Source organism: Phyllostomus discolor, chromosome 14 (assembly GCF_004126475.2).
Source record: "Phyllostomus discolor isolate MPI-MPIP mPhyDis1 chromosome 14, mPhyDis1.pri.v3, whole genome shotgun sequence".
NCBI lineage: Eukaryota > Metazoa > Chordata > Mammalia > Chiroptera > Phyllostomidae > Phyllostomus > Phyllostomus discolor.
Window position 1 is genome coordinate 50,239,207 of NC_040916.2, and position 15,227 is coordinate 50,254,433.

General features: G+C 55.2%; 1 protein-coding gene across 2 annotated transcripts in view; it reads left to right on the forward strand.

Annotated features, from left to right (window-relative positions):
- The window catches only part of NTRK1 (neurotrophic receptor tyrosine kinase 1), a 21,188-nt gene extending 7,432 nt beyond the window's left edge, over positions 1 to 13,756 (forward strand). For both annotated transcript variants that reach the window (XM_036015104.1, XM_028502993.2), the window contains exons 4-17: positions 500 to 568; positions 1,729 to 1,874; positions 2,031 to 2,173; positions 4,812 to 4,944; positions 6,414 to 6,740; positions 7,177 to 7,194; positions 7,359 to 7,414; positions 7,689 to 7,791; positions 8,263 to 8,409; positions 8,731 to 8,861; positions 9,019 to 9,191; positions 11,353 to 11,593; positions 11,943 to 12,101; positions 13,385 to 13,756. In XM_036015104.1, coding sequence (XP_035870997.1) covers positions 500 to 568; positions 1,729 to 1,874; positions 2,031 to 2,173; positions 4,812 to 4,944; positions 6,414 to 6,740; positions 7,177 to 7,194; positions 7,359 to 7,414; positions 7,689 to 7,791; positions 8,263 to 8,409; positions 8,731 to 8,861; positions 9,019 to 9,191; positions 11,353 to 11,593; positions 11,943 to 12,101; positions 13,385 to 13,570 — 2,032 coding nt within the window. In that variant the 3' untranslated portion in view covers positions 13,571 to 13,756. The remainder of the gene's footprint in view (positions 1 to 499; positions 569 to 1,728; positions 1,875 to 2,030; positions 2,174 to 4,811; positions 4,945 to 6,413; positions 6,741 to 7,176; positions 7,195 to 7,358; positions 7,415 to 7,688; positions 7,792 to 8,262; positions 8,410 to 8,730; positions 8,862 to 9,018; positions 9,192 to 11,352; positions 11,594 to 11,942; positions 12,102 to 13,384) is intronic.
- The last annotated feature ends 1,471 nt before the right edge of the window (positions 13,757 to 15,227 follow it).

Consider the following 15,227-nt stretch of genomic DNA (forward strand, 5'->3'; position numbering starts at 1 on the left):
CATCTCCACCACAGGGGTCTGGGGGGCTGGGGGCCCTTTCAGCTGACTTTGGCCCCTGAGGAGAAATGAGGAGGGGACCGGAAGAAGTACTCTGAAACTCTTGCCATCCGGCAGGGGGCAAGGGAGTGTGGAAGCTGCTGTCCTCCCCTCCTCTGGCCCTGTCCTGGGCTCTTTGGGGAGGGGAACACAGATGGAGCCCCTCCCCAAGCCGGGGCCTCAGCACTTTGCCAGCTGGGGCCAAGGGTGGGGAGGAGGCAGCAGCTGTTCTCGGAGACACCTTCTCCCTGGGGCCTGGGGTGGGGGTTAATTGGGGTGAGCCCAGGAAGGAGAGGAGCACTCAAAACGCCTAACCTGTCCCCATACCCCCAGTGCCTCCATGCTGGGCTGGGCTGGTTCTGGCTGTCAACTTCCTCCTCCTGCCTTCCCCTCCCTCAAGCTGGGTCGGAAGGGGGTCAGGTTGCTCATGGGGGGGTCAGTCTTGCTGTCTCAACTCCCGCAGGAATCTCTCCTTCAATGCTCTGGAGTCTCTCTCCTGGAAAACTGTTCAAGGCCTCTCCTTACAGGAACTGTGAGTAAAGGGGAAAAGCAGCAGTTGTGTGTGTGTGTGTGTGTGTGTGTGTGTGTGTGATTGTATCTCTGTGTGACACTATGTCACTGAGTCTATGTGGAACTGGCAGGGGTGTGGTGGCTCTGGGGACTCCCTGTTTATCTGTGAGCTGAGACTGGGGACTCTGTGCATGCCTGTGAGGCTCGCATCCAGACAGAGGCTTGCAGGCCTACCCACTAAGGCATTACTGCCCTGGGGGGCGTGTGGGGTGTGGGATGGGGTGCTGGCCTGGATAATTCTGTGTGTGCTTAGCAGGCTGGGTGTAGCCAACTGCCTTTGCACATGGGGTGGGTGGGACAGCAGTGGGCTATGTGTGCTTGGTGGGCACCTGTGTCTTCTCGGTCACTCCAGGAAGCAGTGTCCTTCCCCTTGTCACCTGGCCTCTGCCCCTGAGCAGCCTAGAATAAGGGAATGCCGTGTGGCCCACAGGTAGCTGTCGGATCCCTGCATTCTATTTTTTTTAAAAATGTCGATTTGACATGTAATAAAGATCACTTTTCTTTTTCTTTTTTTAAAAGATTTTATTTATTTATTTTTTAGAGAGGGAAGGGAGGGAGAAAGAGAGAGAGAGAGAGAGAAACATCAATGTGCGGTTGCTGGGGGTCATGGCCTGCAACCCAGGCAAGTGCCCTGACTGGGAATTGAACCTGTGACACTTTGGTTTGCAGCCCGCGCTCAATCCACTGTGCTACGCCCACCAGGGCTATATTCTATTTTTTTAAAAATATTTTTTGAATTTATTTTTAGAGAGAGGGGAAAAGAGGGAGAGTAAGAAAGAGAAACATCGTTTAGTTGCCTCTTGCATGCCGCCTACTGGGAACCTGGCCTGCAACCCAGGCATGTGCCCTGACTGGCAATCAAACCAGTGACCCTTGGTTCACAGGCCAGCACTCAATCCACTGACCCACACCAGCCAAGGCTGCATTCTCTTTCTTTTAATGTCTTCTTACTGGTTGACAAGAGGGACTCTCCTACGTCCTCACTCCTTTCCTTCTAGACATTCCACGTTGCTGTCTTAAGTACACTCCCTCTTACTGTAGCACCTACTTTATTCCCTGTGGCTCTTCAGGCCCCACACCTGCCCCTCCCCTGACTCACTTGGTGTCCTCCACCCCCACCAGAGTCCTGTCTGGAAACCCCCTGCGCTGCTCCTGCGCCCTGCTCTGGCTGTGGCGCTGGAAGGAGGAGGGGCTGGGCAGCGTGGGGGAACAGAAGCTCCCGTGCCTCCAGCAGGTGCCCTTTACCCACATGTCCAACGCCAGCTGTGGTAGGTGCCAGGCGGGGCAGACTGGAGGTTGGGAGCGTTACCGGTGGTGGGCTTGGGGGCACTGAGGATGCTGGGGGAAGGAGCACTGCTCTGGGGCAGGGTTTTGAGACCACTACCTTCTCTAACACCCCTTGGGCATCCCGGGTGGTTGTTCAGGTGTGCCTGTGCTGAAGGTCCAGATGCCCAACGCCTCCGTGAATGTGGGGGATGATGTGTGGCTGCAGTGCCAGGTGGAGGGGCAGGGCCTGGAGCAGGCCGACTGGATCACCACGGAGCTGGAGGAGTCAGCCACCGTGACGGTGAGAAGCCCTTTACCGTTGCTGCACCCGCACCCTCTCGCCAGGAAAATTTTGGGCAGAACCCAGGGAATGAAGACACAAATAAAAAGCACATAGAGGGCAATGATGGACAGTGGTGGCTGAGACCCCACAGGGCTCAGGTTCCGGCTGTGGGGCGGCCTCGGGGAACACACATGGCCTCGGGAAGGGCCCTGCCCCGTGGGGACCCCAGGCTCTGCCGGATCCACCAGGACTTAGGCTCCCTGTCTGGGAACATGGCTCCGTCCGCGAGACAGAGGGTCACAGGGCCTCACAGATTGGAGCTGAGGGAGACTGCAGACCATCCCTCCCGTCCACCCCCTTTCTGTGTTAGATAAGGACACTGAGGACCATGGAGAGGGTACAGTATCTGTGGTCCTGGACCCAGATTAGTTCTTGGGGAATTTGTGGTCTTTTTCTGAAGATTCTGGAAGCAGCGTTCTCTTGGGTGTGTGATAAGCATATAGTGAAGGAGGCACAAGTCTGCTTGCAGCTCACTCACTAATTAGTTGTTAGAGTGAGTTTTGGGAAAATCACTCACTCTGCCTGCACTTTGGCCTGTCATCTGTAAACTGGGGAGGTGGGCACGATGGCCTGCAGGCCTCTGGGTGCTCCCTGGCCCTCATCTCAGTTATTCGATGTGTCTTTGGGCACCTTCTCAGCCTTGCCTGTGTCCTCAGGCTGGCGACGGGTAGTCAAGAGTAGCCACAACTGGCTCAGGAGACCTTGTTGACAAAATCGAGAAGGGCCAGCAGTGGGCTGTGCCCACCCAAAAATGTAGGTAGACACACAGGGTCCCCCCTGTGGGACGAGGTGGGCCAGTGGGACCTGAGGCGTGTTGGGTTTAGAGGCCCTCACTTTGGGAGGGGAGCCAGCCCCAGAATTGCTGCAGGCCCTGGAAACAGTATTGAAGGAAGATCCGCTGGAGCCCTGAGCAGGGCGTTCCAGACGAGTGGAGGAGCCACTGGCCACTGGTTCTTCCTCCCGGAAGTCAAAGCCACTGAGAGTGAGTAGTGGAACGGGGGGCAAGGCAAAGGCAAGAGATGGGCCATGACCATATGTGGACAGACCTTTGATCAACCGGTTTTTTAAAAGATTTTATTTAGGCCCTGGCTGGTGTGGCTCAGTGGATTGAGTGCAGGCCTGTGAACCAAAGCATCACCAGTTTGATTCCCAGTCAGGGCACATGCCTGGGTTGCAGGCCATATCCCCAGTATGGGGTGTGCTAGAGGCAACCATACATTGATGTTTCACTCCCTCTCTTTCTCCCTCCCTTCCCCATCTCTCTAAAATAAATAAAATCTTTTTAAAAAGATTTTATTTATTTATTTTTAGTGAGAAGGGAGGGAGAAAGAGAGGACAAGAAACATCACCCCCAACCGGGGACCTGGCCTACAACCCAAGCACGTGCCCTGACTGGGAATCAAACTGGTGACCTGTTGGTTCCCACTCAATCCACTGAGCCACACCAGCCAGGGCTGATTAACTATGCTTCGAAAAATACCAGGTTTTTGTTCTTTTCCTTGAGTGATTTACATGTTTGCTACCAGTTGTGTTTTCTAGAAACTTCCCATAGAAAAGTCATGTCCTAGTGGGGTTAAATGAGAGGAGGGAAAGATGGTCACTTTCAGGACAGCAGCACAGAGGGAACAGTTAATAGGACACCACGCTCCAGGGTGATTTGGAGATGGGACAGCCCAGTTTAGGGCAGGGCTTTTCCTGCAGGTGGCTGGAACCCAGACCTTGTACAGGGGGCTGGACAGTGCTTCCAGCATCTCTGAACTCACATATTCCAGTGGAAACCCAGGGAAACTTCACCTCCTCTGGCTTTCTCTGAAGAATTCCACATTATGAGATTTCCAGATAAGAGATGTTTGTCCACTACTTCATTTATTTTCATCATGTTATGAAAATGCCTTTCTAAAATGTCAAAAGATCATTTTGTCTATCTCTTCTTACAAAACAAGGAAACCAAGGTTGAGCAAGATTAAGAATTGTCTTAAGATCATAAACTTCCACACGTCCTTGGTTTCCTAGGAAGAAAAGCTGAAACTGATTCAACCTTTTGATGATGATTCAGAATGAAGTCACTGTCTCTCTAACTTCACTCTGTGTCTCCATCTGCCCAAGGAGGCCACGGTGCTGCTGTTGCCTGTACCGGGTGCCCTGGTATCGGGCTGTCTCCCTGTTTCTGACCTCCCCTGGGCTAAGACCATGTTAGACTGGGGGCGAGTAGGTGGTGAGGTCCTAATCGGTTCTCCCAGGAGTCATGTGTTTTTGGTACTTGGGGTTTGTGACATCCATTTAGCTGTTCAGGTGGGTGGTTTTGGTTTGGGATATTTTGTGCCTATTTTGAGGTTATCAGTTATATTCTACATTTTCCGAACCATTAAATAAATAATCCAGGAGAGATTATTGTCTGTGAACAAGCTCTAAAGGAGGAGGCCAGTTCTCTGCTGTATTCTCTTCCACACCTCTTTCCTCACCCTCTCCACCGGCCCTCCCTCTTGTCCATCTGGAGCCAGAGGGGCTCCCCAAAGACATCAGCTCTAGCGCCCCAGCTTCTAGCCAGAAGCCAGCTGACATTCTTCTTGATGTTCCCCTCTCTTCCCCGACACAGAAATCTGGGAGTCTGCCTTCCCTGGGGCTGATCCTGGCCAACGTCACCAGTGACCTCAACAGAAAGAATGTGACGTGCTGGGCGGAGAACGATGTGGGCCGTGCGGAAGTCTCCGTCCAGGTCAATGTCTCCTGTGAGTCCTGACGACTGCCCTGCCCCTCCCCCACCCCTTCTGCCTTTACGAGAAGATGTGGGGGGTGGTGTGCAGTGGAGGAGAGGGGTGGGATGAGTATCTCCACAGCTGCTCCCTCCCAGCTGTTTTCAGATTCCCATGAAAACCTGATCCTTTGGGGGAAATGCTGGGGGCTCATCAAGGCCAGAGGGAATGGAGATGGATTTCTTTTTGGCCTCCTGCCCAAGTCTTGCTACCTGAGGCCATCAGCCTGGCCCTTCTCACTGTTCTGCTGTAGTTCTTCAAGCCCATCCCTCTGCAGGGCCTTAACTCTACAAACTAGTTTTAAAAGAAGCAATTGCTAGGGGAAAAAAATACAATACAAAATAAACTATTAAAAAATACCCAACTTTAGATTTAAATAAAAAGAAACAATTGCCCTCCTTTAGTACCTCCTCTTCTAAGCTCACTGCCTGATTTTTCCAGGTCTGCCAACAAATTATTTTAAGTCTTCTACATTATATAACTTTTCTTTTAATGTGGAATATAGCGTGCATAGGTTTGTGCATAAAGTCTATGCCCTTTAAACAATAATTACTCTTACCAGCACTTCAGCAGACACTCCCTCCCTCTCCCCACTCAGAACCATCCTTCTCCTCCACCCCATTCCGACCTTTGTGATAATCATTTCCTTGCTTTTAAAAGTAATTTTAGACATATATGTTTCCCTATCAGTATGGTGCCATTCTGCCTGTTCTTGCAAGTCTATGAATGGAATCATACCTCACGTATTATTTTGCGTCTACTTTCTTTTGCTCAGTTATACTTGTAAGATTCATCCACGTTGATGGGAGTAGCTCTGGTTCATTCCGTTCTCTGCTCAGCAGCATTCTACCGCATGAGTGCTGGCTGGGATTCCAGTACACATTGTACGTGTATGTGTATATACAGATACAGATTTTTCCTATTACTGAGCTTGGGTCTACTTGAAAACCATGTTTTCCTTAAAAAACTTTTAAAACTTTTATTTATTTTTTTGCTCCCTCCTATCTTCTTTTTTTAGTTTAATTTATTCCTCACCCAAGGATTTGAGAGAGGGGGAGAGAAACATCGATCCGTTGCCTCCCATTCTCGCCCTGACCAGGAATCAAACCCACAACCTTTCTTCCCGGTGTACTGGAACGCTCCCCAGCCAGCCGAGCCACCTGCCAGGGCCCTCCTATCTTCTTAAGCTTGATTACACTTATCCAAACGACTCCATGTTTAATTTCCATGAGTGATGCACCTCTTCTCTAAGGCTATTCCTTATTTACTTTATGCCCACCACTTTTCTTTAAGCCTCCAAATTTTATACACTTGCTACCTGGTTTATTGAAAATTTACTGTCAACTCCCCCTCCTCGCGCCCTCCCCCAGCCCCGGACCTGTCAGGTTTGGCTGGCGCCCCCCAGCTACTCCTGACTGCTCACCCGCACTCTCTCTGGCCGGCAGTCCCGGCCAGTGTGCACTTGCATGCGGCGGTGGAGCTGCATCACTGGTGCATCCCCTTCTCGGTGGATGGGCAGCCAGCACCCTCTCTACGCTGGCTCTTCAATGGCTCCGTGCTCAACGAGACCAGCTTCATTTTCACCGAGTTCCTGGAGCCAGCCGCCAATGAAACTGTGAGGCATGGGTGCCTGCGCCTCAACCAACCCACGCACGTCAACAATGGCAACTACACGCTGCTGGCCACCAACCCCTCAGGCCAGGCTGCTGCCTCCATCATGGCCGCCTTTATGGACAACCCTTTCGAGTTCAACCCCGAGGACCCCATCCCTGGTGCGAGGCTACCCTGAACCCTATCCCCACTCCCTGGGCTCCACCTGGGTACATATCCTGGTGTCCAGGGAGGCCTGGCCCACTTTCTGCTGCACTCCTGGCCCTAGAAGTTGGAGTGCCTAGTCCTGCACAGAAAAGAGTCTGGAGTTCTGTTGTCCAGCTCCGTGCTGGCCTCCTTGCCCCTGCTTCCCCCATGCCCCAGGAGTCCTGAATCCCTGAGCTATTTTCCACCCACTTGGGCTGGCTGGAGAGAGCCATACAACCAGGGCATCCACAGCCCCACTGGAAAAGGGCCATGTGCATCTTCCCGCTTGAGGTCTAGCACCCCGTCACCCCATCTCACCCACAGCCCTTGAAGGGATGAGTCTCAAGGGGGAAGAGGACTCACTGCTCTTCTCCCCCATCTGACTGCTTTCTCTCCTCCCTTCTGCTGCAGTCTCCTTTTCGCCGGTGGGTGAGTAACTCAGGCTGGAGGTAGGTTCTGTGTGGTCCCTGGATCCAAGGCTGGGGCAGAGGGTACAGTTAACCTGGTCCCCAAGGGGTGAGCCAGGACCAGGGTGGGGAGTTGCTGGAGGAGACACACATGTGCCAAGGCCCACCTGACCTGTGTCCCCACAGACACTAACAGTACGTCTGGAGACCCAGTGGAGAAGAAGGACGAAACGCCTTTTGGGGTGAGCGTGGGAAGTGCAGGCTTGCCCACTTGGGATCAGGAGGCTGGGCTAGAGGCTTACCTGCATGCCGCTTCTGGTCAGAGGATGGGCATCTCCACAGTCTGGCCCGTGCTCAGTCAGCCCGCCTCACAGCCACAGCCGGCTGCCACAGGGGAGGGGGAAGCAGGTCTGGGAGCCCGGCTCTGGACTTCAGTGCAGGACGGAGGAACGTTTTGCTGTGGGGGAGTTCTTAGAGATCAAAAGAAGCTCCTGATCTAACCACCCTCACTCCCAGGTCTCGGTGGCCGTGGGCCTGGCTGTCTTTGCCTGCCTTTTCCTTTCCACACTGTTCCTCGTGCTCAACAAATGTGGCCGGAGGAACAAGTTTGGGATCAACCGTGAGTGGAAGGGCTGTTTTTCAGTTTGTCCCACTGGCTTGACTTCCCAGTAGCTCTTCCTGACTCTGTGTTCTGTGGGGTGGGGTGGGTTGGTGCCGTGGACAGACACACGGAGTTTAGGAAGTATGTGTGTGGGTGTAGGAGAGCCTGCTGGCTGTGGGGCTGAGTGTGTGAGTGTGTGTAGCCTGGGGCTGTGGTAGTTTCACAGGTAGCAGATGCTAATTGGTGGCTGGATTGTAGTCAAACACTAAGTGGGTCTGGGAGGTCTGAGCTCTGTTGGGGGCAGGTGGGGGAGTTCTTTGGTGGCCCATGGGGCCTGGGGTTGGACTGGAGCCAGACACAGAGAGGCCATAGTGCTTCCCCATCTCCCTGCGTGTTGTCACGTCCACTAGCTCCTCTGTTCATCACCCTGTAAGTTACAAGGTGGGGTCGCTTGGCACCCTGCAACCTGCGGCTGTGTCTCCTCCCTAGGCCCTGCGGTGCTGGCTCCGGAGGATGGACTGGCCATGTCCCTGCATTTCATGACATTGGGTGGCAGCTCTTTGTCCCCTACTGAGGGCAAAGGCTCTGGGCTCCAAGGCCACATTATTGAAAACCCACAATACTTCAGTGATACCTGTGAGAGAACATGCTTGGCCAAGGGTGGGGGCAAGCTTCCATGCATGTACGTGTATAGCCTCCCGTGTCATCGCTCCTGCCTACCCCAGACATGAACAAGCCTTCCCCCCCACCACCACTCTTGTTCACACCATTACCACTCCTGTCTACGCCACAGAAGGGGGCTTGGTGAAGAAGTGAAGGCTCAGTTTCAGGCCTCATCCACCCCCTTGGTTGGTGCCCTGGTGCAGTGCACAGCCCTGCTAGACAGTCCCGTCCTGGCCCTTACCCCACCCTTCCCAAAGCGGGGGCTGTTGTCTGATCCTGCAAGCCACTCCCCAGGTGTTCGTCACATCAAACGCCGGGACATCGTACTCAAGTGGGAGCTGGGTGAGGGCGCCTTTGGAAAGGTCTTCCTTGCGGAGTGCCACAGCCTGCTGCCTGAGCAGGACAAGATGCTGGTGGCTGTGAAGGTAAGACCTTAGCCGTTGTTCCAGAACAGGGTGCTCAGGCTGGGTGGTGGGCTGCCAGCATCTGGTATGGTTCAAGACTTGCAGTAGCGTGGGCCACCTTGGATGTGGAGAGGTGAGGACTCTCCCCCACTCAGTCCTGTGTCCGCCCCACCATCAGGCTCTGAAGGAGGTGTCTGAGAGCGCGCGGCAGGACTTCCAGCGTGAGGCTGAGCTGCTCACCATGCTGCAGCACCAGAACATTGTACGCTTCTTTGGAGTCTGCACCGAGGGCCGCCCACTGCTTATGGTCTTTGAGTACATGCGGCACGGTGACCTCAACCGCTTCCTCCGGTATGAGCACCTGGCTCTGGTGCTGGCCTTGGCCCCTGGCTTTGAGCCCTGATGCCCCTTCCCCACAGGCACATTCTGGCTTGTCTGTTGAACTGAGGGGCACACCAAGAAGGAGCAGGAAGGCATGACTCTTGTCCTCAGGGAGCTCTGAGGCAGACATGTGAACAGGGGGACAGTCCGTGCAAAGGACAGCGTGGCAGCAGTCGGGCAGATTGCACTAGTAGAGTCATTGTGTGTGGAGCATCGTGGCCACACTTGGAAGAGGTGGCAGTTGAGACAACTGCTGCGGCGGCGGCAGCACTTGGCAGGCACCGTCTGCGTCCCAGTCACATGCTTTACAGTCTGTCCTTACTGCGGCTGCGTGTCCTTGCACACACCCCTGCACAACAGTATAAACGCGTATTCAGTTTTCATAGTCCCGAGCATGTATGGCAATTTATACTCGAAGAAATTTACCAAATATTAATTTCTTTGGCTTCAGATAAAACAACTGCTTTGTTTACTAATTTGTGCTGATAATTTTGATAACTTCAATAAATGTGACCATTTCACAGATGAGGCTTAGAGAGGTTCAGTGGCTTGTCCAACAGCACATAGGCAGTAAGTGGCCCAGGGGGCTATGGCCCCAGGCAGAGCCCTGCGTTTAGCCCCGACTGTGATGGCCACGTGTTCTGACGGGGCGAGCCCTGTGAGGTTGGGGCAGTGCGAGGCAGGGGGACGCCGGGGTTTGGGGTCGGCTCTGCCTTACTAGCTGAGCCTTTTTTGCTAAGTAGCTATCTCCTCTGACTTCAGTTTCCCCACCCAGGGGACTGTGGTTCTGGATGCGAAAGCTATGTGTAATTGTTAGCTGATGGTCTCACTTTGGTCCCCAGACAATCCCTTGGGAGCGATGGGTCATTCGTACAGTCAGGCTGCAGAAGTCAGTGGGGAGAGACCCTGAAGTCTGACTTCCCTCGTGTGTGGAGAGGAGCCCCTGGAGGGTGTTGAGCAGGAGGGAGGCGATGCCAGATCTGAGGCTGAGTGTGAGGAGCACGAGAGGAGCCCTTGCCTTTGCTCACGAGACACAGTGGGGCTCAGTGCCAGGTTCCAGGGGTGCAGGCAACCGTCTGGGGCCCAGGCCATGGGAGAAGCAGCTTGAAAAGGTGGATAGAGCACAGAGGGAACCAAAGGAGGGGATCATGAAAGCACCTAGACAAGTCTGGAAGACTTCCCCGAGGAGAGGCCATCTGTTCCTTCTCACCTCTGGGCCTTTGTGCTCACAGTTCTCTCTGCCTGGCACACTGGGCCTCCCTCCAGCCATTCGTTCACCCAGTCCCTGACCATTCGAATGGCTTATTCACCTCTGTTGTTCAGGGCTGGAGTCTCAGTTTAGACATCTCTTCCTCCAGGAAGGCTTCCCTGACTTCTTCCATCCCTACCCTGAGTACTGATTAGGTGTCCCTCACATTGCATTCTACTCCCCATTGTAGCTGTGGTGCATAGCACACTGGAGATATTTTAACAAATACCTGGAATAAATAGATGCAGAAATAAATGAATAAGGAGAAAGCTGGCTGGTAGGGGAGAGCAGAATGGGGAAAGTCGTCAGCTCAGGCAAAGGTTCAGAAGAAAGAATATTGGGGAATGGAGTGAGTCATCGGGGACTGTGCTGGAGGGGTGCCTGTGGGGAGGAGCTGGGCAGCCTGGAAACCTTTGGAAGGGAGGAAGACCCCGCAGGAATGGCTGGATATCAATGGCAAAGGCGAGAGAAGCAGGAATGCAGGAGGGCTCCCAGGTTTCAGGCTCGGAGCTGGGTGGGAAGATTCCCTCACTGAGGCTGGAGGGAAGGTGCTAAGCATTATTGGCAAGGTCTAGGTCAGGGGTTTCCATGTGTGAGAGATGTGGGGGCCAGTGGGCAGGTGGATGTTGGGGTTGGAGTTCAAGGCAGCTGCCTGAAAGGAAGGCATGACTGGGAAGTGTGGGCACTGGTGGTGGCCCTGGAGCTGGGCACGTCTGGCACCCCACTTTGCCCTACAGACAGCTGCCTGCCCTGTTCTTTCCTTCGTCCATTCTCAGCCCCCTGAGTGCCACCCCCTCCACCCCAGCTCCCCAGACTCTGCTTCCTCAGGCTCCTGGGGATTCTCTCCTCCCGACCCACCTCTTCTCCCTCGCTGTTTTGCAGGTCCCACGGGCCTGATGCCAAGCTGCTGGCTGGCGGGGAAGACGTCGCTCCAGGCCCTCTGGGACTGGGGCAGCTGCTGGCTGTGGCTAGCCAGGTCGCTGCGGGAATGGTGTACCTGGCGGGACTGCACTTCGTGCATCGGGACCTGGCCACGCGCAACTGTCTGGTGGGTCAGGGACTGGTAGTTAAGATCGGCGATTTCGGCATGAGCAGGGATATCTACAGCACCGACTATTACCGCGTAAGGGTCTTTGGTCCCAGCCACGCCCCCAACAGTAGACACAGGGATGCTGAGTCCCCACCCACAGCCTGCCCCGGCCAGGCACAGGCACGCTCTCCTCTTTCTTGGGCGAGTTGGGGTCTGAGACTCTTAGGCTTAAAGCCCCTTCTTAGCTCCTGGATCTGCAGTGGAGGAGGGTCCGTCTCTGCTACCTGGGACAAAACGGCATCATCGGTTTTCATCTCTTAGCCCTGGGGGAGACAGAGTCACTTCCTTGTATTTTTAATGACGGGACTCGGCTGGTCTAGCCGGGAGAGGCTGCACAGGGGCGACCCCTGCAGGTGACGCTCCCCACCCCCACCCCCTGCAGGTGGGAGGCCGCACCATGCTGCCCATCCGCTGGATGCCGCCGGAGAGCATCCTGTACCGCAAGTTCACCACCGAGAGCGACGTGTGGAGCTTCGGCGTGCTGCTCTGGGAGATCTTCACCTACGGCAAGCAGCCTTGGTACCAGCTCTCCAACACTGAGGTCAGCCCCTCCTCCTGGGCCGCCCCCGTTGGCCACTCCTGTCCCTGCCCCTTTGGCTGTCTGTTAGAACTCTGTGCCCTTCTGCTCCGCATCCCACTGCCAGCAGGCACCGGTCCTTCTGCCGACACTGTGCGCCCCCCACCCCTCTCTATTCTTTCTTGCATTCTCCCCCCTCCACTTACTGGCTCTCGGGGAATCTCAGAGAGCTTTACAGATGGCACCCGGACTTTCATCCCTAGCTGCATTTTATAGACTTAACAGGCATTATGAGGGTGGAAGGGAGAGGTGTGGGAAGAGGAGCACAAAACAAGAGGGCCTGACACTGCAGCAGGAAGGCTGGAGGTTAGACTGTAGGAAGGACAGCCCTGCCCCTGCCCCCTCGTGCTGGACATAGCCAGAGCAGGCCCCAGGTGTTCTGTCTTCCAGAGCAGCCTCCCCACCCCCTCCTTGGCTCGCAGCTGTCAGTTTCCATTTCTTCTCCTAATGCAGTCTCTTCCCTGGAGGCTGGTGGGGTGGGGGAGAGGGTTATAGATTTTAATTTTCTCAAGCACTGAGAGAAGGAATGGAATTAGTGCCGCCTATAACCCAAGCCCTCTAATGGGGAGGGAGGGAAGAACGGGGGGAGAGGCTCCAGGCCCTGTAGCCAGCTCCCTGACACCACTGCTCCTTCTTTAGACCCCTTAACAGCTCTAGCAGTCTTTCCTGGAGTCTAACTTGGATCTTTCCTGCTGCAGTTTCTTTTTGGAGAAGCTAGGTCCCCACAGAGTGATACCTACAGAAGAGAAAAGGAAGCGGGGTTGCCTTCTACCGTCAAATGCAAGCCAGCCCTTTTTCAAGGCTTTTACCGGCCATCCTGCTCTCTTTCCTTTTTGCCCTCTGGAGCTGAGGGTTGGAGGACCCTCCCCTTCCTCCACTCAGCCTTCAGTGGCCAGGCTGATGGATTTGGCAAGGCCTTGGTCCCTCCCCTTCCTTAACCCACCTGGCAAGTCTTCTGAAGACAAGATTCTAGCCCTTTGGGAAGCAATCCTACCCCCAGCCCAACCTTCCCAGAGTCTGTCTAGCCTTAATCTTTCCCACTGCTCCACATCAGAGTGGAAAGGAATCTTGGGATTCATTGCATCCTTTTAGATTATTAGTAGCCAAGAGGCCCAGACATGTCGTGGGACCTGCCTTAGGAGCCTGGGTGAAGCAGGGGCACTACTGGGGCTGGCCTCCCTCTCCTGCCCCTAGCCCAGTGTGCTCTCTTCTCTCTTGTCTCTTCTCTCTCCTTCCGGTGGCCCCAGGCGATCGAGTGCATCACTCAGGGACGTGAGCTGGAGCGGCCACGTGCCTGCCCGCCGGAGGTCTATGCCATCATGCGGGGCTGCTGGCAGCGGGAGCCCCAGCAGCGCCGCAGCATCAAGGACGTGCACGCCCAGCTGCAGGCCCTGGCCCAGGCGCCTCCCGTGTACCTGGACGTCCTGGGCTAGGGGCTGGCTGGGGGCTGGGGCTGAGTAGCCAGAATGCTGGGGCCTGCCCTCAGCAGCCCCAGGGTGATCCCAAAGCATCTGACTCTCCCTCAGCATGCGGGAGGGGCAGGTGGAGTGTGGGAGGGGAGGACGTGCCCTTTTCTCTAGGTAGGGTTCTGTCACAGCAATTATATTTATTGTCCCTTGGCTGCATCTCTTGCCAGTTCTTGGAATGACGTCATTCTGGGAGTGGGGTATGGGCACTCAGGTAGGGGATGATTCTCTGGGACCCCCCCCTCTGGTTTCCCTCGGCACCTACCCCTACTCCATGCCACTGTCACCTCTACCTCATGGCTGTGGTTTGCTCCCAGTCCTGAGCCTACTTTGTCTGCCTGGTGGTGAGGCAGCCTTAGGCGAAGCTTCTCAGGCCATCAGACACCTAACTGGCCATTTCCACGCTTCCCGTTCAGGAGGCTGGTGCTACAGTGTGTGTGTGGGGGGGGGGTATGAGCTGTGCCATGACAGGATGAACATATTGGCAGGCAGAGTGACCACACAGTAGGAGCAATGGTGGGGGCGGCGCAGGGAGAGCCAGAGAGTGAGCACTTGAGTGAGCACAAGTTTGCATGTGTGTGTGTGTGTGTGTGTGTGTGTGTACATGTACATGTGGCCGGGACGGGGAAAGAAGGAGCAGCTTAAAGGGTTGGTGAGGGAAGCAACCCCTTGTTGCTTCCCCTCCATGACCCTTCTCAGCTCTAAGTTCCTTAAGATCAGCACCTGGAGGCCAGGGACTGGACAAAGCCATCTCCCTGCCCCATTCTGCCTGAGGGAGGCAGTGGGGTCTCCTTTCCACTCTTCCCCTTGGAACACCGCTGGCCTTACTGAGCCGCCCAAGGCTTCTGTCAGCACCAAGGCTGCTGAGGCCCTCCATCCCCAGGACCAGGGCCCTGCCTCCATCTTCCTCACCCCTGAGCCAGGGAGGAGCAGCTCCCCACCCCCACCCCACCTCAGCCCCATCACTTTCAATCACCTGCCGAGCTCCTGCAATAACCCATGTTCCCCACAGCTCCTCAGGGCTAATGGCATGGCTGCCTTTTGTCCCTGGGTGCCCAGCTCTCCGCACATGGTGATTCAATCTGGGTCTTATCACCCCTAGGCCTAGCCCAGTGGTGTCTGCCTCTTGTCCAGGCTGGTTAGTGCTAATAGAGGTCTGACCAGGGCTGCAGACTGATTGGGGGTCTGATGGCTGAGGGCAAGTTCATAGTCTCTCCTTTCCTGCCCTGGGGTGGGTGGGGTGGTGCTGTTCCACCCCGGTGAGGGAGGACTTACAGCAGGTGGAGTCATTGGGAGGGGAGAGGGTGGGAACCTCGTGAGAAAGACAGGGTGGGGAATCAGAGCTGACTGGTGAGCCTAAGGGACAGGTGCAAAGAGAGAGCTGGTACAGACAGAGGTGGGGACAGGACCTACAGACGTGGAGGCACGCAGAGGGAGACAGCAGACGGAGAAGAGAGAAACACAATCGGATGGACAGAGGAGGGTCAGAGGAACGCATGAGTGGGACAAGCAGCTGAATCACAGTGTCTGGAGAGGAGCAGGGACACCTAGGGCACTTTCTGTCCACCTGCACTCCCATCCTCCCCACCTCCTCAGCCCCTTGAGCCTCTCTCTTCAGGGCTGG